The sequence below is a fragment of the Coregonus lavaretus genome (genome assembly GCF_964263955.1).
Source record: "Coregonus lavaretus genome assembly, chromosome: 29".
In the NCBI taxonomy this organism is placed as follows: Eukaryota; Metazoa; Chordata; class Actinopteri; order Salmoniformes; family Salmonidae; genus Coregonus; species Coregonus lavaretus.
Window position 1 is genome coordinate 22667117 of NC_140016.1, and position 23089 is coordinate 22690205.

The 23089-nt window shown below is 41.7% G+C and overlaps 3 protein-coding genes across 9 annotated transcripts; 1 reads left to right on the forward strand and 2 right to left on the reverse strand.

Annotated features, from left to right (window-relative positions):
* Nucleotides 1-882: 882 nt before the first annotated feature.
* LOC311104687 (acidic fibroblast growth factor intracellular-binding protein B-like) lies at nt 883-10007 on the reverse strand (the record flags this gene model as incomplete). 3 transcript variants are annotated; one of them, XM_084146565.1, is made up of 11 exons in its annotated part: nt 9896-10007; nt 5707-5791; nt 5385-5583; nt 5151-5277; nt 4695-4795; nt 4463-4596; nt 4221-4329; nt 3966-4029; nt 3606-3692; nt 3350-3447; nt 883-1914 (listed from the first exon to the last, which is right to left on the reverse strand). In XM_084146565.1, the coding sequence occupies exons 1-11, from the start codon at nt 9911-9913 to the stop codon at nt 1845-1847; spliced, it is 1092 nt and encodes a 363-aa protein (XP_084002691.1). In that variant the 5' UTR covers nt 9914-10007. The 3 variants fall into 3 exon arrangements, with proteins under 3 accessions (XP_084002691.1, XP_084002692.1, XP_084002693.1); XM_084146566.1 differs by having other exon boundaries at nt 9711-10004; XM_084146567.1 differs by lacking the exon at nt 883-1914 and having other exon boundaries at nt 3346-3447; nt 9711-10004.
* Nucleotides 10008-13345: 3338 nt separating this feature from the next.
* Nucleotides 13346-15756, forward strand: LOC311105222 (coiled-coil domain-containing protein 85B). Its single transcript, XM_084147294.1, has one exon. The coding sequence runs from the start codon at nt 13847-13849 to the stop codon at nt 14447-14449; it is 603 nt and encodes a 200-aa protein (XP_084003420.1). The 5' UTR covers nt 13346-13846; the 3' UTR covers nt 14450-15756.
* Nucleotides 15757-16706: 950 nt separating this feature from the next.
* LOC311105219 (fos-related antigen 1-like) lies at nt 16707-21215 on the reverse strand. 5 transcript variants are annotated; one of them, XR_014610222.1, is made up of 5 exons: nt 20709-21215; nt 19970-20227; nt 18611-18718; nt 17485-18464; nt 16707-17338 (listed from the first exon to the last, which is right to left on the reverse strand). XR_014610222.1 is itself a non-coding variant. In XM_084147289.1 (4 exons), the coding sequence occupies exons 1-4, from the start codon at nt 20820-20822 to the stop codon at nt 17889-17891; spliced, it is 1053 nt and encodes a 350-aa protein (XP_084003415.1). In that variant the 5' UTR covers nt 20823-21119; the 3' UTR covers nt 16707-17888. The 5 variants fall into 5 exon arrangements, 2 of the variants coding, with proteins under 2 accessions (XP_084003415.1, XP_084003414.1); XR_014610223.1 differs by having other exon boundaries at nt 19970-20224; nt 20709-21119; XR_014610224.1 differs by having other exon boundaries at nt 16707-17374; nt 17455-18464; nt 19970-20224; nt 20709-21119.
* Nucleotides 21216-23089: the final 1874 nt, after the last annotated feature.

The following is a 23089-nucleotide window of genomic DNA, read 5'->3' on the forward strand; positions in this document are numbered from 1 at the left end:
GCAGATATTTATAGCTTGAGAGAGAAGTTGGTGGAATGTGGACAAAAATTAGAGCGAAGGAGAGAGGAGAGAGACACAAGCCTTCTTGGAAAAGTAGTTAGCTTTTCTAACTACCGGTAAATATTTTAACTGGAGGTTCTACAGACAGACATGTTTATATGTAGAAGCATGGAAAGAGTGACCCTGAAGTAATCATCATCCATTTCTTCAAGAGGTTTTGTTATAACGACAGTACTACTAACACTTTGGCAACACATTTCTTTTGACAATTACATGAAAGCTGTGTACTCTGGGACAGCTCTACTACTGTATACAAACAGTGAAATATGTTCATATTTTTTACAATATTATCTTACGTGTCCATATGTTAGTTATAACTATTACATTTTTGCTAAAGTGCAAATCCCTAATTGACATGGAAAAGAGCAGTACCATTATACCTACCTCATCATGGGTTGTTGATATGTGTGTGTTGGGGGCGGTGACAGCTGCTCTTACCCAACCCCCAGTGGCCACACAGTTTACTACTGGCTTCTCATGTTGTAATCCACTCAGGCTTCATTTACTATGCAGATGTATTCCAAAATAGTCCGTCATCACCCATTTTCATCCATGCTGGGATGTATGAGATTCTAACCACTTTCTTGGCATGTTCAAGCTCTGAAATATCTAAGTGTTATATTGGACCAAACGGGTCTCAACCCCTACAGCTGCAGTCAGTTTTTATCGGAGCACTTTGCATCTGACATTCTAACATAAACAAGCACTCACAACATATGCACAAACACACACTCAATATATGCAATACAATCAGCGCCAAGACTGTCGGTATAAAATTAGTTGACTTTATTTATACTGAAAAAATATAAACGCAACATGCAACAATTTCAAAGATTTTACTGAATTACAGTTCATATAAGGAAATCAATCAATTGAATTCAATAGGCCCTAATCTATGGATTTCACATGACAGCGAAACAGCCATAGGCCCACTCACTTGGGAGCCAGGACCAGCCAATCAGAATGAGGTACCCCACACAAAAGGGCTTTATTAAAGACAGAAATACCCCCCCCCCACCCCACCCCACCCCGCAGGTGAAGAAGCCGGATGTGGAGGTCCTGGGCTGGCGTAGTTACACATGGTCTGCAGTTGTGAGGCCGGTTAGAAGCGGTTTATGGTAGAGAAATTAACATCCAATTCTCTGGCAACAGCTCTGTTGGACATTCCTGCAGTCAGAATGCCAATTGCACGCTCCCTCAAAACGTAACTGTGGCATTGCGACAAAACTGCACATTTTAGAGTGGCCTTTTAATGTCCCCAGCACAAGGTGCACCTGTGTAACGATCATGCTGTTTAATAAGCTTCTTGATATGACACCTGTCAGGTGGATGGATTATCTTGGCAAAGGAGAAATGATCACTAACAGGGATGTACACAAATGTGTGCACAAAATTTGAGCGAAATAAGCTTTTTGTGCGTATGGAACATTTCTGGGATCTTCTATGTCAGCTCATGAAAAATGGGACCAACACTTTAGATGTTGCGTTTATATTTCTGTTCAGTACACAATACAAATGATACGATATGCATGATGACATTGCAGAGTAGGGTGTCAGAACAGACAGGAGTGAGAGAAAGAGAGAGGATGGAAAAGGGAGAGCTGGAAGATAAATAAAACAAAGACATGAAGAAAGGAGAAATGTGGGCACTGGCGTTGGAGGAGGAAAACATCTGACAGATGGAGCGGAGGATTTATATGACGATTGCAGAGAAGAAGAAATAAGACGACGTGACTCAGATATAAAGAGGAAGTTGAGAGTAGATAGTTGAGCGAGGCAACGTCTCAGTCATGGTACATTTGGAGGAGGCAGCTTTTGATCACTCCCATATACCTGTCCCACGCTACCTGGTGTCTGAGAGCGAGAAAGAGAGAGAGAGAGAGAAATGTGAGTGTGTAAAGCTCAAGACAAATTCTCATTATGAGAGCTGGCCAAGGTTCATAATATGGAGCGATCTCTGTTCATTCAGTTTAATGAGAGGCCTGTTTTAATATGGTTGTCCGATAAATATGTATTTGTTGAGTGTCGTGGTGCAGGGTTGTGTAAACCGTTAACTACATTCCAGAGTGGCTGTGCGAGAAACAAGGTAACTATAGTTTAAGTCACATGGTGCGAGATGCAGTGACACCCACTGGTGACAACTGGGATATGAATATGAAATACCATATATTATGCAAGCACACAGCAAAAAACTTCAGGGCCTTAATGAATGCCAGGCAGCACAATACACTACATGACCAAAAGTATGTGGACACCTACTCGGCGAACATCTCATTCCAAAATCATGGGCATTAATATGGAGTTGGTCCCCCCTTTTCTGCCATTACAGCCTCCACTCTTCTAGTGGAAAGCCTTCCCAGATGTTGGAATATTGCTGCGGGGACTTGCTTCCATTTAGCCACAAGAGCATTAGTGAGGTCGGGTACTGATGTTGGGCGATTAGGCCTGGCTCGCAGTCAACGTTCCAATTCATCCCAAAGTTGTTCGATGAGGTTGAGGTCAGAGTTCTGTGCAGGCCAGTCAAGTTCTTCCACACCGATCTCGACAAACCATTTCTGTATGGCTCTCGCTTTGTGCAGGGGGGCATTGTCATGCTGAAACAGGAAAGGGCCTTCCCCAAACTGTTGCCACAAAGTTGGAAGCACAGAATCATCTACAATGTCATTGTATGCTGTAGCGTTAAGATTTCCCCTCACTGGAACTAAGGGGCCTAGCCCGAACCATGAAAAACACCCCAGACCATTATTCCTCCACCACCAAACCTTACACCACTCCAGCCAACGCTTGGCATTGCGCATGGTGATCTTAGGCTTGTGTGCAGCTGCTCGGCCATGGCAACCCATTTCATTAACCTCCCGACTAACAGTTATTGTGCTGACGTTGCTTCCAGAGGCAGTTTGGAACTACGCGCTTCAGCACTCGGCAGTCCGTTCTGTGAGCTTGTGTGGCCTACCACTTCGCGGCTGAGCCGTTGTTGCTCCTAGACGTTTCCACTTCACAATAACAGCACTTACAGTTGACCGGGGCAGCTCTAGCAGGGCAGAAATTTGACAAACTGACTTGTTGGAAAGGTGGCATCCTATGAAGGTGCCACGTTGAAAGTCATTGAGCTCTTCAGTAAGGCCATTCTACTGCCAATGTTTGTCTATGGAGATTGCATTGCTGTGTGCTCGATTTTATACACCTGTCAGCAACGGGTGTGGCTGAAAAAGCCGAATCCACTAATTTGAAGGGATGTTCACATACTTTTGTATATATAGTGTATGTATAACAGTAATATGTTACTCACTTGAATGTGTCTAGTATGTGTGCAGAGTTAGTGTAGTGAGTGAGGTAGAGCCTCATGTCTCCTGCTGTCCATTTGTCTGACCGACACGGCTCAATAAACTGGCAGAGAGAGAGAGAGAGAGCGAGAGAATATCACATAGTTTCATGGGTAGCACAAAAGTCTGTAAACCTTATTGGCCTCATAAGCCAGAGCCAGAGTTGAATATCCTGACTAAAAACAGTCACTAATATATACTACTAATGATGTATAGATGTACCTTTTCCACCAGATCAATAAAGAAATCTCTGACGTCTTTTGTGTTGGTTAATTTTGCAGCAATGTTGACAAGGCCTCTTGAGAGATTCTATGGACAAAGAGAGAGAAGAGTTTGCTTCAAATAATTAAAAGGTTTTTGATTCTGCAGTTTAGAAATAATTCAACTCAAGTGAACTGTTTGAATTAGAGAATTTATGTGTACATTTGACCCCATATAACCTGGGTGGTTAGCACACTTTCTATGGACTGATCTACAGAATGTTGTAGAAGGCGGGACTGGACATCACCTCCTATGAAACTGGGTGGTCTGTTGAAGCGTTAGCAGTCATGTTGGGTAACACAAGCATGTGTTGTCACGCACCTTGAAGTTGGCTTCCATCTCATTAAATGCTTTGGTCTTCCCCCGGAGAGCCGTGCACACCAAACTGAGTGGAGCAGAGGGAATGACAGAAACAGGAGCTAGGGCATCAGGGATAATACCAAATATTGTCATTCATAGTATTAGAACACATACAATATACACAAACAATATGGAGAGAAAAAAATATGTGAATTATTGACAGGAAACAATAACATACATATCAGGCAATTAATAACTAATGAACCACACTCATACCTCTTGTGCTGGTCCAGCAGATCCTTGTCAGTGATTAAAATCTTCAGTTCTTTTAGATCTTGTAAGAACTCCTTCTCAAGATCCACGTCCATGTCTTCCACCATGTTATCTGAGAAGAGAAACTACTTCAGACATCTGATATTGCGTAATAGATTACGGTGCTGTGATAGTAAAAAAAACATCAGAACTCCAATTAATGCAGGCCTTATAAGAAGCGGCAATGATTGCAGTGCACAACTCACCCAATGCTCCCACGGTCCAGTTGCTGATGAGCTCCCCTGCACAGAAGGCAAAGTCCTGGAAAGTAAGATAATGCAGCTTCTTCTTCCCCGTCTCAAAGCGATTGTTGGCAAAGAAAACAATGGCAGCGTAATCCCTGAGAAGATGAGATGCAGGGGAGTTTCATAAAGAGGTCAAAGTGTACAAAATAAATGGCAAGATTATATCAAATTGAATAGTAAATTCTACTATTACCTGCCCAGCTTGTCAGAGAGAAGGAAGTGCTTACGAATGTTCTCCACCAGGGGTCCCTTCAGTTCCTCCACAACTTTGAATACACGCTTGAAGTTATCAAACTAGGAGAGAAGGGGATCATTGAGAAAAGCTTTAGTGTGCATGTGAAAAACAGTTACATTTGGTCTTAGAATTGCAGTGTCTAGAGCTCTGTAGCTCATAGAATCTGTACAGGCAGGACGGTCTCACAAACGTTGAGCTGAGCTGTATTAGTACACCACTGACAGAATAAGGGAATATGCTAAGTATTATGTATGTGGCTATACGAGAAGTGTATGATGTACAGTGTCTATTTTGTATACAGCAGTACTGTGTGTCTAAGACCATTTTCCCCTTGGGACATTAAAGTTCATCCTATGTTACAGGTCAGAGATATAGTCATTGTTAATGGGGATGGCCTTCTGAGGTTTCTGCTACCTGCCTCCTGCAGCTCTTCAGTGTGACACCAGTCTTTGCACTGACATCATCCAGGTCCTTCTTGGTCCCCTTCGAGAGTTTCTTCCCAAGGACCTCTCGTACAAACACGCCATCGAACATATAGTACCTTTACAGAAAGAGAGGCGAGAGAGAGGAGAGAGAGACAGATTAGGTGACATTTAAGGCAGAGGAAGATAAGACATTAAAAAAGTGTATCAGGAGATGGTAGAGCACCTCTCTATGAGCATGGCCTGGCGATGGGGTGGGATCTGGAACAGCAGCTGATTGGCCAGTTTGGCGGGGCTGTGCAGGAGGCGCTCACACATCTGGAAGGTTCTGTACTGGTCCATGGTGTCACTGCGCAGAACCTCAGCACTGGCCTCACACTCCTCCAATACCCCTCCCTCCATACGAACCTTCACAGCATCGTTCACTGAGGATGGGGCAGAAAGGAAACAGGATTCAAGGTTTATGTTAGAGATATTGATGAAGTATTTTTTTATGGATTAATGTGTCTAGTATGTGTGTGTGAGTTGGTGAATGTTGTGGCCAATACCTGTATAGCCATCCAGCCAGAACTGATAGACTTCCTCATCCATAATGGTGGTGTTACCCACAAAGACATCGAGTTCCACTGACATCTAAGAGGAAACAAGACAAATATGGTTTTAATAAGCGTCAACGTTTTCATTTCACAATACCTGTGGAATATCATTCACCTCTTACAGTGCATTCGGAAAGTATTCAGACCCCTTGACTTTTACCACTTTACGTTACAGCCTTATTGTAAAACGGATTAAATCATTTTTTCCCCCCTCATCAATCTACACACAATAACCAATAATGACAAAGGAAAAACAGGTTCGGAAATGTTTGCAAATGTATTAAAAATAAACTGAAATATCACATTTACATAAGTATTCAGATCCTTTACTCAGTACTTTGTTGAAGCACCTTTGGCAGCGATTACAGCCTTGAGTCTTCTTGGGTATGACGCTACAAGCTTGGCACACATGTATTTGGGGAGTTTATCCCATTCTTCTTTGCAGATCCTCTCAAGCTCTGTCAGGTTGGATGGGGAGTGTCGCTGCACAGCTATTTTCAGGTCTCTCCAGAGATGTTCGATCGGGTTCAGGTCCGGGCTCTGGCTGGGCCACTCAAGGACATTCAGAGACTTGTCCCGAAGCCACTCCTGCATGGTCTTGGCTGTGTGTTTAGGCTTGTTGTCCTGTTGGAAGGTGAACCATCGCCCCAGTCTGAGGTCCTGAGCAGTCTGGAGCAGATTTTCATCAAGGATCTCTGTACTTTTCTCTGTTCATCTTTGCCTCAATCCGGACTAGTCTCCCAGTCCCTGCCACTGAAAAACTGCCGCCGCCATGCTTCACCGTAGGGATGGTGCCAGGTTTCCTCCAAGAGTGACGCTTGGCATTCAGGCCAAAGAGTTCAATCTTGGTTTCATCAGACCAGAGAATCTTCTTTCTCATTGTCAGAGTCCTTTAGGTGCATTTTGGCAAACTCAAAGCGGGCTGTCATGTGCCTTTTACTGAGGAGTGGATTCCGTCTGGCCACTCTACCATAAAGGCCTGTTTGGTGGAGTGCTGCAGAGATGGTTGTCCTTCTGTAAGGGTCTCCCATCTCCACAGAGGAACTCTGGAGCTCTGTCAGTGACCATCGGGTTCTTGATCACCTCCCTGACCAAGGCCCTTCTCCCCCGATTGCCCAGTTTGGCTGGGCGGCCAGCTCTAGGAAGAGTCTTGGTGGTTCCAAACTTCTTCCATTTAAGAATGATGGAGGCCACTGTGTTCTTGGGGACCTTCAACGCTACAGAAATGTTTTGGTACCCTTCCCCAGATCTGTGCCTACGGACAATTCCTTCGACCTCATGGCTTGGTTTTTGCTCTGACATGCACTGTCAACTGTGGGACCTTATATAGACAGGTGTGCCTTTTCAAATCATGTCCAATCAATTTAAATTTACCACAGGTGGACTCCAATCAAGTCGTAGAAACATCGAGGATAATCAATGGAAACAGGATGCACCTGAGCTCAATTTCGAGTGTCATAGCAAAGGGTCTGAATACTTATGTAAATAAGGTATTTATGTTTTTTATTTTTAATAAATTTGCTAACATTTATAAAAACCTGTTTTCGCTTTATCATTATGGGGTATTGTGTGTAGATTGATGAGGAAAAAATGTAATTCAATCAATTTTAGAATAAGGCTGTAACGTAACGAAATGTGGAAAAAGTCAAGGGGTCTGAATACTTTCCGAATGCACTGTACAAAGCTACAGTACTACTGAACCAAAATCTGGGTTTACAGGAGAAGTTGAATATGGAGATTCACTTTTAAGCCCAAGAAGCATCCATTCAACTTGCCATTCACCAGTTTTTCAAGTTTAATAGTGTCAAAATATGGTCGGTACTTACCAAAGAATGTTTCCCTGAGCAACTATCGTCATTACTGCCATTCCGGTCGGTATATACTTCCAAAAAATATCTAAATAAAAAGTGACATGCAATCGATAAAATGCCTTGTCTGGAAAGAATCTAAGTATAGGTTTTGAGAATGTGCGCACCCCTCGGCTGATCCAGCAGCAGGAAAGGTCATTGATTTGATCACCTACAACAGTGTATGAACGGCATATTAATCTGTCGTTTCACCCACGCTACACAGATGCAATAATATTTAATGTAAGTAGATAATATAGGGTTTGATTTTACAGTGATTGTATATTTCTAGATAGGATTTTATTTAGTGTATTTTAATTCCATTAATATTGCAGGAGGTGCAGAATAGGTGGATTTGACGCAATTGCACTCTCTCAAAAACAATACTTAGATTATTTCTAGACAAGGCATTTTTTCGGTTGCATGTAACTTTTTATTTAGACCTTTTTGGGAGTACATACCGTCCAGAACGGCAGTAATGACGACAGTTGCTCAGCGAAACGACATTCTTTGGTAAGTACTGAATGTATTTTGACATTATTAAGCTTGAAAAGCTGGTGAATGGCAAGTTGAATGGGTGCTTCCTGAGTTTAAAGGAGATTTGCCATATTCAACGACTCCTTTGTAAGCCTAGATTTTGCCTGGAAACCTGACATTGATTTGCACTGAATTCTACGTCGGGTAGAAATTAGCGTTTGAATCAGGAAAGTTTCCTCTCACCACCTCTACAAGCCAGAATGTTGAATAAAATTATATTTTAACGTACTTTGGCGTTTTTCCGTACCGGGTTGGGCCCCCCTTTGCCTCCAGAACAGCCTGAATTCTTTGGGGCATGGATTCTACATGTGGCGTTCAAACGTTGCTCAATTGGTATCAAGGGACCTAACGCCAGGAAAACATTCCCCACACCATTATGCCACCAGCCTGTACCGTTGACACCAGGCAGGATGGGGCCATGGACTCATGCTGCTTACGTCAAATCCTGACTCTGCCACCAGCATGACGCAACAGGAACCAGGATTCATCGGACCAGGCAATGTTTTTCCACTCTTCAATTGTCAAGTGTTGGTGATCGCGTGCCCACTATTGCAGCTTCTTCTGGTTTTTAGCTCATCGGAGTGGAGCCCGTTGTAGTCGTCTGCTGCAATAGCCCATCCGTAACAAGGACCAATGAGTTGTGCGGTCCGAGATAACGTTCTGCACACCACTGTTGTACTGTGCCGTTATTTGCCTGTTTGTGGCACGCCTGTTAGCTTGCACGATTCTTGCCATTCTCCTTCGACCTCTCATCAACAACCGGTTTTCGCCCACAGGACTGCCGCTGACTGGATGTTTTTGGTTTTGTTGCACCATTCTCAGTAAACCATAGACACCGTCATGCGTGAAAAGCCCAGGAGGACAGACGTTTCTTAGATAGCGGAACTGCCGCTCCTGGCACCGACGATCAGACCAAGCTCAAAGTCGCTTAGGTCACTCGTTTTGCCCATTCTAACGTTCAATCGAACAGTAACTGAATGCCTTGATGCCTTTCTGCCTGCTTTATATAGCAAGCCACAGCCACGTGACTCAATGTCTGTAGGCGCTAACTACTTTCGTGAACTGGGTGGTGTCCCCAATAAACTGCCCACTGAGTGTATAGCCACAGGAAAGTATAACTACATCAACTTTTCAAAGCGCTGGTAGTGCCTTCACATGCAGGAGACTCGTGCATACTTGCTGAGCTCGTGCACGTGTTTACATGGTTCTGCACATCCTTCAGGTGATAGAAATATGAATGCACTAAGTTACCAGCGCTTTGAAAAGTTGAAGTAATTATACTTTCTTGTGAATATATTGTCTAACATTCCTACCGCTAAAAGGTCCAACCGTATGGACAACTGGTAAAGTACTTTAAAATATCATTTTATTCAACATTCTGGTTTGTAGAGGTTGTGAGAGTAAACTTTCCTGATTCAAATTATAGTTTCTCCCCGACGTAGAATTCAATGCAATTCAACGTCAGGTTTCATGGCAAACACAGATTCTGGTTCACTGTACTACCAAATCAATGTTTTACTAACGTTAGCTATTAACTGTATACATTATCTCAATAAACAAGAAGATACTTACCCTTTTAAATTAAGGTTCCAATATTATATACTGTTATAATATAGCTAAGCCTTTTAACTAGGATGAGTAATAATCCCGGTTGTCTAGAATTGGTATACTAACGTTAGCTAAGGTGGCTAGCTAGATAATTCCATTATTATCTCAAAACATAACGGATAATATGCTCCTATAAACTATATATTTACTTCTGGAAACATTGTCATCCGTTGCTAATGTTGTAGCGAAGCCTTTTTTCGAAAAATATACGGCAGAAAAAACCTGTGAACAAAGCTTTATTGTACGGTTACAGGAAGTGTCTTTATTTAGACAGAGAAGTATCTCTGATATAGCCCATAGAGAATGATAGAAGCCTCTAGTGGCCAAAAGGCCTCATTCGCATAGGCAGCGCCATTGATGGCTTCCACCACTTGAATGTAGTCAGCTGGGCAGGTCTTCCAACTTCATTGGCTGGGTCATCAGGAGGGATCAGCCAATCGTGAAGAAGAAAATGTACTACTTCAAAATGGAGATTGCCTCAATGGCGCTGCCCATGCTGTCACATATGCTATAATAGCACATATACAAAGATGAGTCCTCTATCTATCTCTATGAGTATAGCCAAAGATGGTTGGCCATTTACCATGAAAAAAATAAAGATCAGTTCCGGTCAATTTAACAGGGTGAGTCTACCATAGACATCAATGAGCTCCCTAGTTTACATTTACGTCATTTAGCAGACGCTCTTATCCAGTACGACTTACAAATTGGTGCATTCACCTTATGATAGCCAGTGGGACAACCACTTTACAATTATTTTTTATTTTTTGGGGGGGTGGGGTAAGGGGGGGTAGAAGGATTACTTTATCCTATCTCAGGTATTCCTTAAAGAGGTGGGGTTTCAAGTGTTTCCGCTGTCCTGGCGTCGTGAGGGAGCTTGTTCCACCGTTGGGGTGCCAGAGCAGCGAACAGTTTTGACTGGGCTGAGCGGGAACTGTGCTTCCGCAGAGGTAGGGGGGCCAGCAGGCCGGAGGTGGATGAACGCAATGGCCGCGTTTGGGTGTAGGGACTGATCAGAGCCTGAAGGTACTGAGGTGCCGTTCTCCTCACAGCTCCGTAGGCAAGCACCATGGTCTTGTAGCAGATGCGAGCTTCAACTGGAAGCCAGTGGAGTGTGCGGAGGAGCGGGGTGACGTGAAAGAACTTGGGAAGGTTGAACACCAGACGTGCTGCGGCGTTCTGGATGAGTTGTAGGGGTTTAATGGCACAGGCAGGGAGCCCAGCCAACAGCGAGTTGCAGTAATCCAGACGGGAGATGACAAGTGCCAGTTTGTAGTCATAAAAACCGGAAATTAGTTACCTCTGGTTCCTTCAGCCATTCCTATGGGGAAATAATAGGGTTTTGGGATAAGGTCTGAGGTTAAAACAGGCTTTTTGTTTTGTTCTATGAGATAGTATCAGTCAGTTAACATGACCTGTATGCATTATGAAGCCTTTATGTGCGTTTTTTTATTACATAAATGCTTCAAAATTCACAAAAAAAGACTTAAGCTGATGAAGATTAACTCATAGAACAAAACGTATAAGATGTCCTAAACCTGTGTTTACCACATACTTTGTTTTCGGCGTTTATCCAAAAACCCTACAAAAACGCCAATAATTTCCCCATAGACTTTGTCCAACGAACCATGGCAGAGTTAGTGTCTACAAAAAGACGCCATTACTATTTCTCTCTATAGCAGCTGGGTCTGTTCTACTTAGTTCATTGGCTTTCATTGAACCAGAAAAAAACAGTGAGTGGGGTGTCTCGCTTCCTCTTTCGTCTCTGGTATAGCGGCCATATTTAACCCTTTTCAGCAGCACACTTTGAACTACTTATCTTCAACAACAACACATTTCGAATACTACAATCTATGAAAAATATGATGTAGCCTATATGAGGACATGTTGCACAAGTTTATATTGTAAAATTATATTTTGATATACAAAACATATGCAATCACATTATGTAAAACAGAATATCAGAACTGTTATTTTACCATAATAAACACGAATAAAATGGTAAAAAGTAGAGAACTACTATGAGGAATTATGGTGTGTGTGTGTGTGTGTGTGTGTGTGTGTGTGTGTGTGTTTGCGCATGCTTTCCCTGCAGAGATGTATTAATCCCACCAAATAAATCCCACCAAATCCCTCTCCTCACCCCTCCCGTCCTACTTTTGCTGTATCTGTCTGTGCCCTTCAAAATTACAAAAGAGAAAAAGTACACAGTCAACTGTCTTTTTGTTTTACACCTCACTGCAAACCAACCAACCCTCTCCCAGTTCCAGCCCTTCTGTTAACTAACCTCACCCTGATTCCATCCTCTGCTCCCCCCAGTCCCGGTATAATGCCATATGTTGTTATGGCCTCACTGAAACAATAGAACTGGAGTGGAGAGCGGAAGGATGTGGCTGAATACCTCATGCTTAAACCACAGAAAAGCCTTTTGTCACACTTTCCGTCTGTGTATTTGAAAGTGTGTACACTACACTGTAACTGTGATACACTTATTGTTCTGTGTCAAAGTGTAATGCTGATGCTTGTGTGTCATATTCTGCTGTGTGTGTGTGCATGTGCGTATGTGTATTGGCCTAAGGTTGGAGGAGGTGGAGAGTGGGGTCATGTCGGGATGTCTTTAATAAATTGTGTATTTTTATTTATATGGAATACAAATATAAAATTATATGTGATATGAATGCTATATATTCCGAAAACATTATTGTAGTTCAGGGCTATCCATAGATTTTAACACAAATGTGATGCATTCAAATTTTGTGTGATGTCATTTCTTTCGACAGGATACAATACGTAGTATAAGCTATTATTTTACCGTAAAGGAAGACCAAACGGAAAGGGATAGGGGGAGGGCTTCAGAAGAGGGGCATTCCTACCACTGCCTCCTTCACAACCACCATCAGACAACCATACATCTGAATGCTCATGAATGTAATCGCTTTTTTAATCATTTTGTAGGATAATATCAAGAAACTGTGTTTTTTTAACATCAGTGAATATTTTGACCTTCACTGTTAAACCGAGCATCTCTTCCACAAACGTGGTCTGTATCGATTTCGTCCTACGTTTTTATTGTGTTTATTCATTTCGTTTTTAAAAGACTACATGGATGATTACTACTAATTTATATAACGTTTTATGTGAAGGGAGAGAATACAAGAAAATCCCATTATTTTTAAATGGGCGTCATTTTCTGAAATTCACTGAGTGGAGAGAAAAACCGAGTCTGAGAGGAGACATCCGCTTTATAATGACAGTGGAAGAAGGCCGACATTGTTATCCTCCACACACCAATGCAATAGGATGAGCAGGAATCTGGATGCATATTTTTTTGGTGACTTCAGAGCCTTGTTTGTTTTCTTCGGTGAATTTAAAATGACTGCCTCTCTTGGGCTCATAATCAAAAGGAATGTTATGCCATGAACAAATCCTCCAAACAGGGAATACAACATTTACTCGGACAGAACGAAAGCAGATGCTCTTCAGCACGTCATTTCTGACAAGACATGAAGATCAGTAAAATAACATTATCGTAGCTTTATCCAAGGTTTTCCGATATAGGATGACGAGCCAGCTACACAATAAAAACGAAATAACGGATTGCAAAATCACGAAAACCCCTCACCCTGCTGACGGTAACCAAGAAAAAGCAAAGGGAAAACTGGACATTAATGCAAACTCTTTTCATAAAGCCTCTAATCACAGATTATCATCTGAGATATGAGAGTGATGGATTGACATTTTATTTTTCAAATATTGAAATTATTTGCTATGTTTTATTATATCAAGAGCGACCTTGTTCAGGGAATTTTATAGCTCATAGAAAAACGTCGATGTGAATGAAGCATGCACTGTTCCCCATTATCCATAGGTAAAACCAAGAATTACTGTTGGCCTATATTTTGCTCAATGGTTGGATAGAGACAGTTGATAGTCATACAATTCAGGGCTAAAAAGCTTACAGTAGCCTCCATGCCACATTACAGAGCATCCCAGGAATTGTAGGCTAAAGTTCATTTGCTGAAGTTATTTGTACCCTCAACTGCCTGTAATCAGGAAAGGCTATTTCTCAGGTTATTGAATTACAGATCAGTCAAAACAATATGGGGAGTGACAGTGAGCTCTACAACAGAGACTTGTCAAAGATGTCTGACGAGGATTTACTCTTCTGCTCTAAAGAAGAGCTGGTGAGTCGACTGCGTAAAGAGGAGTCAGAGAAGATCTCCGCTCTTATCCAGCGTGGACGGCTGATAAAAGAAGTTAACAAACAATTACAGGGCCACCTGCTTGAGATCAGGGAGCTGAAAACCGTCAACCAGCGTCTCCAGGAAGAAAACACAGAATTGCGCGATTTATGCTGTTTTCTTGATGATGACCGACTAAAGGTGAAGAAGCTGGCCCGGGAATGGCAGCTGTTCGGTCACCATGCAGCCAAAGTGATGCGTGAGGATCTGGGCGGCTACTTGAAAAAACTGGCTGACCTAGAGCGCATGCAGGATGGATTGGTGAAGGAGAATCTGGACCTCAAAGAACTCTGTCTGGTCCTGGAGGAGGAATGTGTCAGCAGGAGTGACTCCAGTCCCGGTGGTTCCACTGAGCTCAACCTGCCGTGCATGGTGTCCCGAGACCTGGGAGATGGAAGTTCAAGCACTGGGAGCGTCGGTAGTCCGGACCAGCTCCACCTGGTGTGCTCACCTGATGACTGAAGATGGGACAGAGCCGGATACTTTCACTGAGTAGTGAAAGAGCACTATACAGAGAAATATTGGTTGAGGAAATATGTTTAATTGTTTACAGCATTCATTGGTAGAACACAAGCTTGGATGGGATACTTTTTAGAAGATAGCCTATAACACACAATACAGCAGCGTCTCCAGAATAGCAGCCAATTATGTGCCTTCTGCACGTGCTGCTGTCCTAAAGAAAAGTTGAAAAAGGACCCCCCAAGAGAAAATAAAAATGCTTTTTCCTGGAAAGAGGGATGACAGGCCCAGAAGAAACATTAGAGACTAAAGGTCACGCTTTATCGAATGATCATTTCGCAATTTTATGCATTTTTTTTTTTACAATCTTTTGGGAGGTTTTCCTCTTTTCAGTAATTGAGACTGTATATGATTAACAGTAGCAGGTGTTGTTGGAAGGAGGTCAGGTTAGGATGTTATCTCATGCACTGGATTGTACTGGGAGTGGACTACTTTGTACTGTATTGCACTGGACAAATCTATCATATGGGACCTTGTAGATTCATATCTCGATCCAGCCCTACTAGTCTACTGTACATGACATCCAAAAGCACTGAAACATTTGAAGGATGAGTGATGATTTTTGTGACAGACCTTTAAATACAATTTAAATAATGTAGATTATGCATTCAGTCCCTCAGGTCAGGATTGGAGTGCTGTGTGTATGAAATCACAAACGTAACAATGAAATTGTCTATTATGAACACTGTCTTGGCTGCCCATGAGTTTTACACTGAAATTGCACAAGAGACATAGCTAGTGTGCCACAGTAATTTAGGCTGTACAATACACAAAACTTTGTGATGGCACCTGCACCTATGATAGCGTTACTTAGACCTCACTCACAACTGAACTGCCCAGGCTGTTCTCAACCAGCCACTTTTGTGTCAAACTGTAAGCTCAAGACTGGATTTGACATGATGATGGATTTATAGATGCTGGGAACTAGACAAGACACTTTTATTTTGTTCTTTATTACATTATTATTGTTAAGATTATTATAATTATTACAACTGCTTCACATTTCCTGTGTAAATTGCCAATAGTCAGGATCCCAATGTAATGTTTTGTGGTAATTCTGTAGATATACTCTCTCATTGTCTTCATTAACTTGACATATCAGTATTACTTCATTAACCAATACATATTTCTGTTTTAAGCATATAGAACATTCTCATGGATTGGATAAGATTTGCTTTGTTGTTGGCTGTGATTGGTGGGCTGCTCGTAGTGCATTGAAGAGCTTTAAATACACTGGCTGAGACACTCAATCATGTTGTGACCTTTCTTTGTGTGTGTGACTTTGCAGAAAGACATTCATTTTACATGGTGCAACATGAGTGATTGATTGATCTCTCAACCTGTTTGTTATGACCTATTTGTCCCAGACTGCAGATGATTGATATTCCTGTCCATGTCATACAGCCTGGCATTGTGGATATTTATCAGTTTTATTTTTTGACCTCTGTTTGCGCAGTGGACGGTAATGCTTTAACCCACTTAGTGATACACAGAGAGCTCCTTTGACAGAGAGTAGCACACATAGGCTCTCTCTCTCTCTCTCTCTCTCCTAAACCCCCTTTTTATTATCATTGCTATAATATGCTCTCTGGGCCTCCTGTGAGTGAGTGACTCACTTCATTTGCGAGAAGTACAGTAACAACAGAACTCTGTGTTCAGGAATCAGGGTCATGGTCAATAGATCTCCATTTACCAGACTTTATTAGGATCTACTCCTCTACTTTTCCTGAATCCCTCTAACTGTAGTCCAACGTTACTACGTTTTGGTCTCTGCCAGGGAAAAAATCCAAAACATGACCTCCCATTCAATCAAAAACCCAGATGTCCCATTCTGACCTCATTTTCTTGCTCGGTATCTTTCTTATTCAGCACATCTGAAACGTTAATTTGTGGTATTCTTATCTGTTTGTATCGAAGTCAGTTATACAATTCTTTCCAGAGAGGAAGCAGAGAGGTAATGGCCAGCTTTCCCCTCCCTTTCCTCCCCAGCATCCAGCATCCTTACGTAAGGTTGCTATGCAGCGAGATCAAGCAGGAAACAGGACAGATTCAAAATGGAAACACAACTAACTAATGGGTTTAACACTAAGGATGCATTTAGTCTTCTTTTTAACCCTTTCATACTGATATTTAAAGCTTAGAAATTGCTTGAACATACTGATGCAAATATCATAAACATACATCACCAGTTACACATCCATAACGTTGTCTTTAAATTATCTTTATTGTACAGTGAAGGCACTGCCAACCACCCACACATCAGTCAAAAGAGACACATTATAAAAAATATACTACACTCTCAACAATAAATACATGTCTATATATTCTATATTTACTCCCATGGTCCTGCCTTAGTGTCTTTCAAATTTTCTCCAAATAATGCCGTTTTTCATAAATAAATTCTATTGTACTAAAGATACAATATGAGAAGTAGCTGTATGCATCTTTTATATAAAGATAGCTAGCACACATTAAAGTTTACATAAAACCTGGCATGCACATATAATTATCCTTAAACAAACCCAACATGTTTATTACCATGTACTACCATGTTGTTACAGGTAATAAAGGCAAGTGTTCATACAGAACATTTACATTTACGTCATTTAGCAGACGCTCTTATCCAGAGCGACTTACAAATAGCGTAATGCTTCAGTAGATTGATGTGGTTCCTACATTACAAATGTAGCATTATAAACTGGGTAGTTCGAGCCCTGAATGCTGATCGGCTGAAAACCATGGTATATCAGACCGTATACCACAGGTATGACAAACATGTATTTTGACTGCTCTAATTACAATGGTAACCAGTTTATAATAGCAATAAGGCACCTCAGGTATTTGTGATATATTGCCAATATACCACGGCTAAGGGCTGTTATTATGCACGATGCACAGTCCTTAGCCGTGGTATATTGGCCATGTGGTATATTGGCCATATACCACACCCCCTCGGGCCTTATTGCTTAAATAATCACCATTATTGCCAAAGTGCACTGAGTTAATGCATTTTGTTTGCACATTTGCACAATTCTACATCTTGGGTTTTGATCATAACAAATATAGGTTGTCAGAGGTTATATGCATCAGTGAAAACAAAAAAATTGTGTAACAATACAATCCTTTAAATATGAGTCATTCGCATCACCATAATGTTTTTTGTGAGTGTCAGTATGTTAGCTTTTGTGTGTATTTAGTGTGTAGGGGCTATTTGGAAAGTGTAGGCACAGAGGAAATGAAGTGGACCAGCTGCATTTAGCGTATCATTACTGTCGTTATTAAAGTCACCTATGTTGTTGTCATAATCGTCATCATCATTGTCGTCATCTTCATAACCGTCAGTGTTGTAACTCAGTCTTTCCCACCAAGGAAGCCTGTTAAATCACAGTGTGATGATGGTAGGGGAGTTTAGGGAGTGATCGGATTGGTCCCCACTGCTGCTGCTACGGCGATGGGCAATACTACAGGGCTGGGGGTTTCGAGACTGCTGGGCCACACCATGTTGAGAGGAAGATGACAGAGTGGCTAGAGCCTGGGATGAAATAGTGGAACTGGAGTCTAGAGAGCCAGAGGGATAACTGAAGACCAGACTAGCTGTGAAAGGAGTAAGAGATGGAGTAGAAATAAGAATTGGGGTGTGAAGGGACTCAGATTCCATGGGGACAGCAGAGGCAGAGGAGGTCACAGTACGGACAGGGATAGTAATTTTAGGTTTGGGCTTCTCAATCCTTGATTGGCTCTTTGCTGAGCTCCCTGGTAGGTCAGAAAGCTCAGGCTCAATTTTGATTCCTCCCAATGAGGGAAGCTCTGAGCTCTGGTCAGAATCCGAGTCAGAGTCGTGGATCTTGCAAATGGGGCGGTGGGCCTCTAGAACCAACTCTAGCTTTTCTTTCTCCTTCTGTAGTTCAGCAATCTCCTTCTCCAGACAGGACTTTCTACCTTCCAACTCGTCTGTCTCCTAAGAGAGGGAAAATTAAAGAGAAAAGATTAGGGTTGTATTGTCAATCTATTCTTTTTCAATTGGTAGAGAAATCCAGTAGTTGATGATTTACAAACTTTAAAATATATATGTTTATCGCCCTCCTGAAATAAAATACAACTTACGATTTGCAGCGTGTCTGTCAGCTCACGTCGACGGTTCCGACACTTGGCAGCTGCCTGTTTGTTCCGCTCTCTCCTTATTCTGCGTCTCTCCAGCTCCTCTGGGGACAACTAAAGTGAGAGAAAGACATTTGATGAGGCAGAATTATGACTGAAAAAAGTTGTAATATGTTTTACAACTCAATTGAATAAAGGGACTGGACTGAATAGCAGATGACTGTAAAATGTGTTTAGCGTGGTGAAATACTACCACCTTGTGTATAAACTGAGTCACTACATTCAAACTTTCAAGATTGCCCTTAATTTCGTAATGTCGGAGCCTTTTGTCATTTTGTTACGCCCTTTTTCCAATTTCATTTAACATTGTCAGTTCTCTGTTTCTGTTCATCCAATTTCTCCCGCCCCGTATTGTGATGAGTCACTCAGACCCCAATTGTGACTCAGGTATGAGTCATATGACTTGCCCCAGTGAATCACATGATAGCCCATTTCCTGTCCCATCAAATTTCAGCTCACTCAACCACACATTCTAAAAGTGTAACAAAGCCAACAGGTATGAAAATAATCTACTCTCAAGGAAAACAAAACCTACTAGTAGTTTAACTACTTGATGTCTTGCCATCTTACATTTTGTGAACCCGCTCGTGTCAGATATATTTTGGCTCAAACAGGTTGATAGAAGCTCTCATCCTTTCGAGCACTAAGCCAATGTCACACTAATATCAAATGAGTGGCTTATCTCAAACAATGATGAAGCAGGTCAGTGTACATAGCTGTTCCAAAGTACATAGTTGTCAACCAAAACAAATGCGTGGTCAACCTCTGAATTATCTGGAATTTCCACATTTTCGCAAAAATCTATACCGTTCAAAAGAAAGCTCTCAGGAATATTTGTTTCTGTAATTTTGTTTTCAACCTATCAGATAAGACGGGTGTGTGGTGAAATCTCACTGCCATGTCAGACGTATAAGTCAGTCACACACATTACAGGATATTACACACTACTGACACACTGACTCAACTGTCTGTCTCTACACCTCTGTGAAGTCTGTAGTTTCCCTGCCCCTCTCAGTCTCACCGGAGCACTTCTAATCCTCTCAGTAGTTTCTTTATTCAGTGTAGCACTATTAATAAGACAACTACATGGAAAAGGGCCTGCTAAAGTGTCCCTCTTCAAAGACAACCACATCTTCCAAATCTAAATGTAGGTCTATGTTGTGTTAAGTGACCTTACATTTCATCTGCATTTTGGTCAGATATCCACCCACATTCTGGCACAATGCCTACCTACATTTTGATTGACTCTGAAAGTAAATTACATAGTATTACACCCTGCTGGCTAAAGACCACACATATTCTTACATGTTCATCGTTCCTGCGTCTGGTTGTGCTCCCGGATCTTGCCGCTGCCCTTATGACCCCTGGTCTGTAGAGGTGTGGTTGGGAAGGTGAAGGGTTGAAGGACCTCATTCCTGCTGCAGGTGGGTAAGGAGGACGTGGAGGCCGTGAGGGGCCAGGTGGACCGATGAGGGAGGGCTGGACCAACCACTGGAGGTCTTGGTTGGAAGTGATGGCATTGAGACTGGGGACAAACTGGCTGCCTCCTGCCACAGTGAACTTCTTAAGGGAAAGAGAGAGAGACAGTAAGAGAAAGAGATGGTAAGGATGAGGTTAGAGTAATGAGATGGTGGATAAACTAACAAACAAAGTGATTTACAGCAAAGCAATTCTTTTGAACCAGATATTTGACATGGGCAATGGACATCCTATGCATGCATTTGACATGGATATATGCGTGCATCCGGATGTAAAGGCAACAATCTTGACAAAGACGGTGAGCATTGAATATAAATGGTTAAATCCATTATGTGTATCAATTCATCAGACAATGGTAATCAAACTGCACCATGGCTATAACACAATTATTAGCCTAGTACATTTCTTATGTCCATATTATGCCATTAATTCCTTATTATTACTACATTCTGCAATTAATATGATTAAGCAATATCATAATTATTGAGAGGGGAAACTGTACACAAAAATTATCATTTATTACTCTTGCTAATCTTTATCAACATAGACCAATATGTGTGCCTACCTGATCTTGTTGAGTAGTTGTGGCGCTGGTGCCCTGGGATACAGCGCTCGATCCGGTGTGGGGGGACCTAGAGTCGCTGCCTCCTCGGCCCAAGTTCCCAAAGTTTCTGTACATCTTTGATTGTAAACTGCTATCCCGATTCCCGATGAGCGCAAAGTAATCCTGAGGAGTTTTATGAAGAGCAAGCGATGACGTGAATGAAGCGTTCGGGTAAAGCTTCACGTTCACTATTCAAACGTGGGGCAAACCCTCCTTAATGCTGGATGTTGGTAGGATCCAAAAAGAAAGGGGAAGAAGAAAACTGCGAATGTAAATCTTGTTCTTGTGTATGACTAAATTCTCCCAAATTCATTTGAATTACTTCTTACGTAGAGATCATTCCAGCCGGACTGAAAAGTATAGAGTGATCGTGGAATTATAAACGCCCAAACCGATTCTATAGTTATTTTACGCCCCTCCCAATTTACTGGAAATGGTGGTGTCTGGGTTTTCGGCTTGTAACTGACCAAGTGCGGATGACGTATGTGAACATATATGGTGAGTTTCCTCCAGAGAGCGACCCGGGATTCCTCAATTGACAGGAGTGGAAAGCATGCTCTCATTGAATTCTACAAGTTTCTGCTCATATTCATTTTTACCATACAACTTTTTAAAGAATCTATCCAATCGTGTTTTATGAAAATGAATCATATCACAGAAACATAGCCTTCTGTCTATAATAATAGAGTATTGTCATTCATTATACATTTACATTTTAGTCATTTAGCAGACGCTCTTATCCAGAGCGACTTACAGTTAGTGAGTGCATACATTTTCATACATGGTGTTGGTTGTATCCTACTATTTATTTAATAATAATATAATTATAATAATTTAGGAAATTGGGCTATTTGATAGGCTAAGTACGCTATTTAAATGATTAGACTGTGTTAACTATTGATGAAAGAACAGAATGTCTTGAGGTTTGGCCCTTAGTTTGGGTACACTTTCTTCTCTAGACCACATCAATCAAGGGAACTCTGACTGTAGGAGGTGAGTCAGCGGAAAGCCACTATGTTGATGAATTATTTCATCGTTTCAACACTGCCAGTAGCCGGCGGTTTTCTATGTAGTCTACCGTCAAAAGCTTAATTAAAAATGCTAAAATGTACCGCGGTTTCTACAGTAGTGGCTGAGATGCCACTAAACAGCTGCAGTCCCTGCTCTCACTTATGGATCTATTGGGCTTGAGTTCCCGACATGGTTGACTCATCTGTTGTGAATAACTGACTACCAAGCGTTATTGAAACCAATAGGCCACTGTAGGATCCGGTTGCATCTTATAACAGGTTGTCTCTTAGGATATAGAGTAAAATTGGATTTAATTGTGTTCAAAATAAGGCTAAAACTATTAGTAACATTCATTAGCACACATTTACATGTATTGAATATACAGTGAATCATGACTGTTGTATCAGCATCTTTATCATTTGAGCCATTTTGCTCGTAGTGTTGTTTTATCACTCACCACCACCATTATAATGAGATTACAGCGTTGAGTGAATGTAAAATATTTTCCTTTCAGCATGGCATTTGTGTCTTATGCATCACAGTGACCGAATTACTACTGCCACCTAATTCTTTAAAAGTGTACTTTGCCTGTATTATTTCTCTATTTCAATGGAGGACATGTGCTCCTCTCTCTCTGGGGTGTAACCATAAGGATGTGACACCTTATCACATGGTTGAGTGTTGAAGGAGAGTATAGGGGGGGTGAAGATGACGTCATGCCTCTGGAACGCCATGATGACACACCCTTTCTGTCTCACTATGACATGCCACAACATGCTGGCAGGCAGGGCTGTATCTTTTTTTTTTTTTTTCCTCACACCAATTGGCTCAGAGAGGCATCATTAATGCACCACAGACGTAGACTACATGTACATGCAGGTACAGTAGGCATAGTACAACCATGCACACCCACCACTTACACACCCATTCTCTTAATCCTTATATTTATTATATGCCACATTACCCACTCCCCCCCCCATACACACACATACACAGATTTCACAGTTTGACCCCAAAGGAAACAGGGGAAGAAATGTTGGCCTAAGAGATCTACTACCGCACACTTAGATCTAATCAAAGATTAGGCTACTTTCCCTGACATGTACTGCACTGCTGAACACTGTCCTTTTGTGTATCTTTGATAAAATAATGTTGTGTTGATATGAAGTGAATTTGATGATGTATCAGATTACAAATCAAAGTGTATTGTCTCATACATAGTTTAGCAGATGTTATATTGGGTGCAGAGAAATGCTTATGTTACTAGCGCCTAACAATGCAGAAAAATGTCAAAGAAGTACACAGATAATCAAAAAATGTTAAAACAAGAT

Excerpts from the sequence above, each read along its gene's own strand:
- LOC311105219 (XM_084147288.1), bottom strand. The coding sequence starts at position 20,822 with ATGTACAGAAACTTTGGGAACTTGGGCCGAGGAGGCAGCGACTCTAGG. Across the intron at positions 18,719-19,969 it reads GACGCAGGAACGATGAACAT|TTGTCCCCAGAGGAGCTGGA; the intron begins GTAAGAATATGT and ends CTCTCACTTTAG. Across the intron at positions 18,465-18,610 it reads TGACAGACACGCTGCAAATC|GAGACAGACGAGTTGGAAGG; the intron begins GTAAGTTGTATT and ends TCCCTCTCTTAG.
- LOC311105222 (XM_084147294.1), top strand. The coding sequence starts at position 13,847 with ATGGGGAGTGACAGTGAGCTCTACAACAGAGACTTGTCAAAGATGTCT.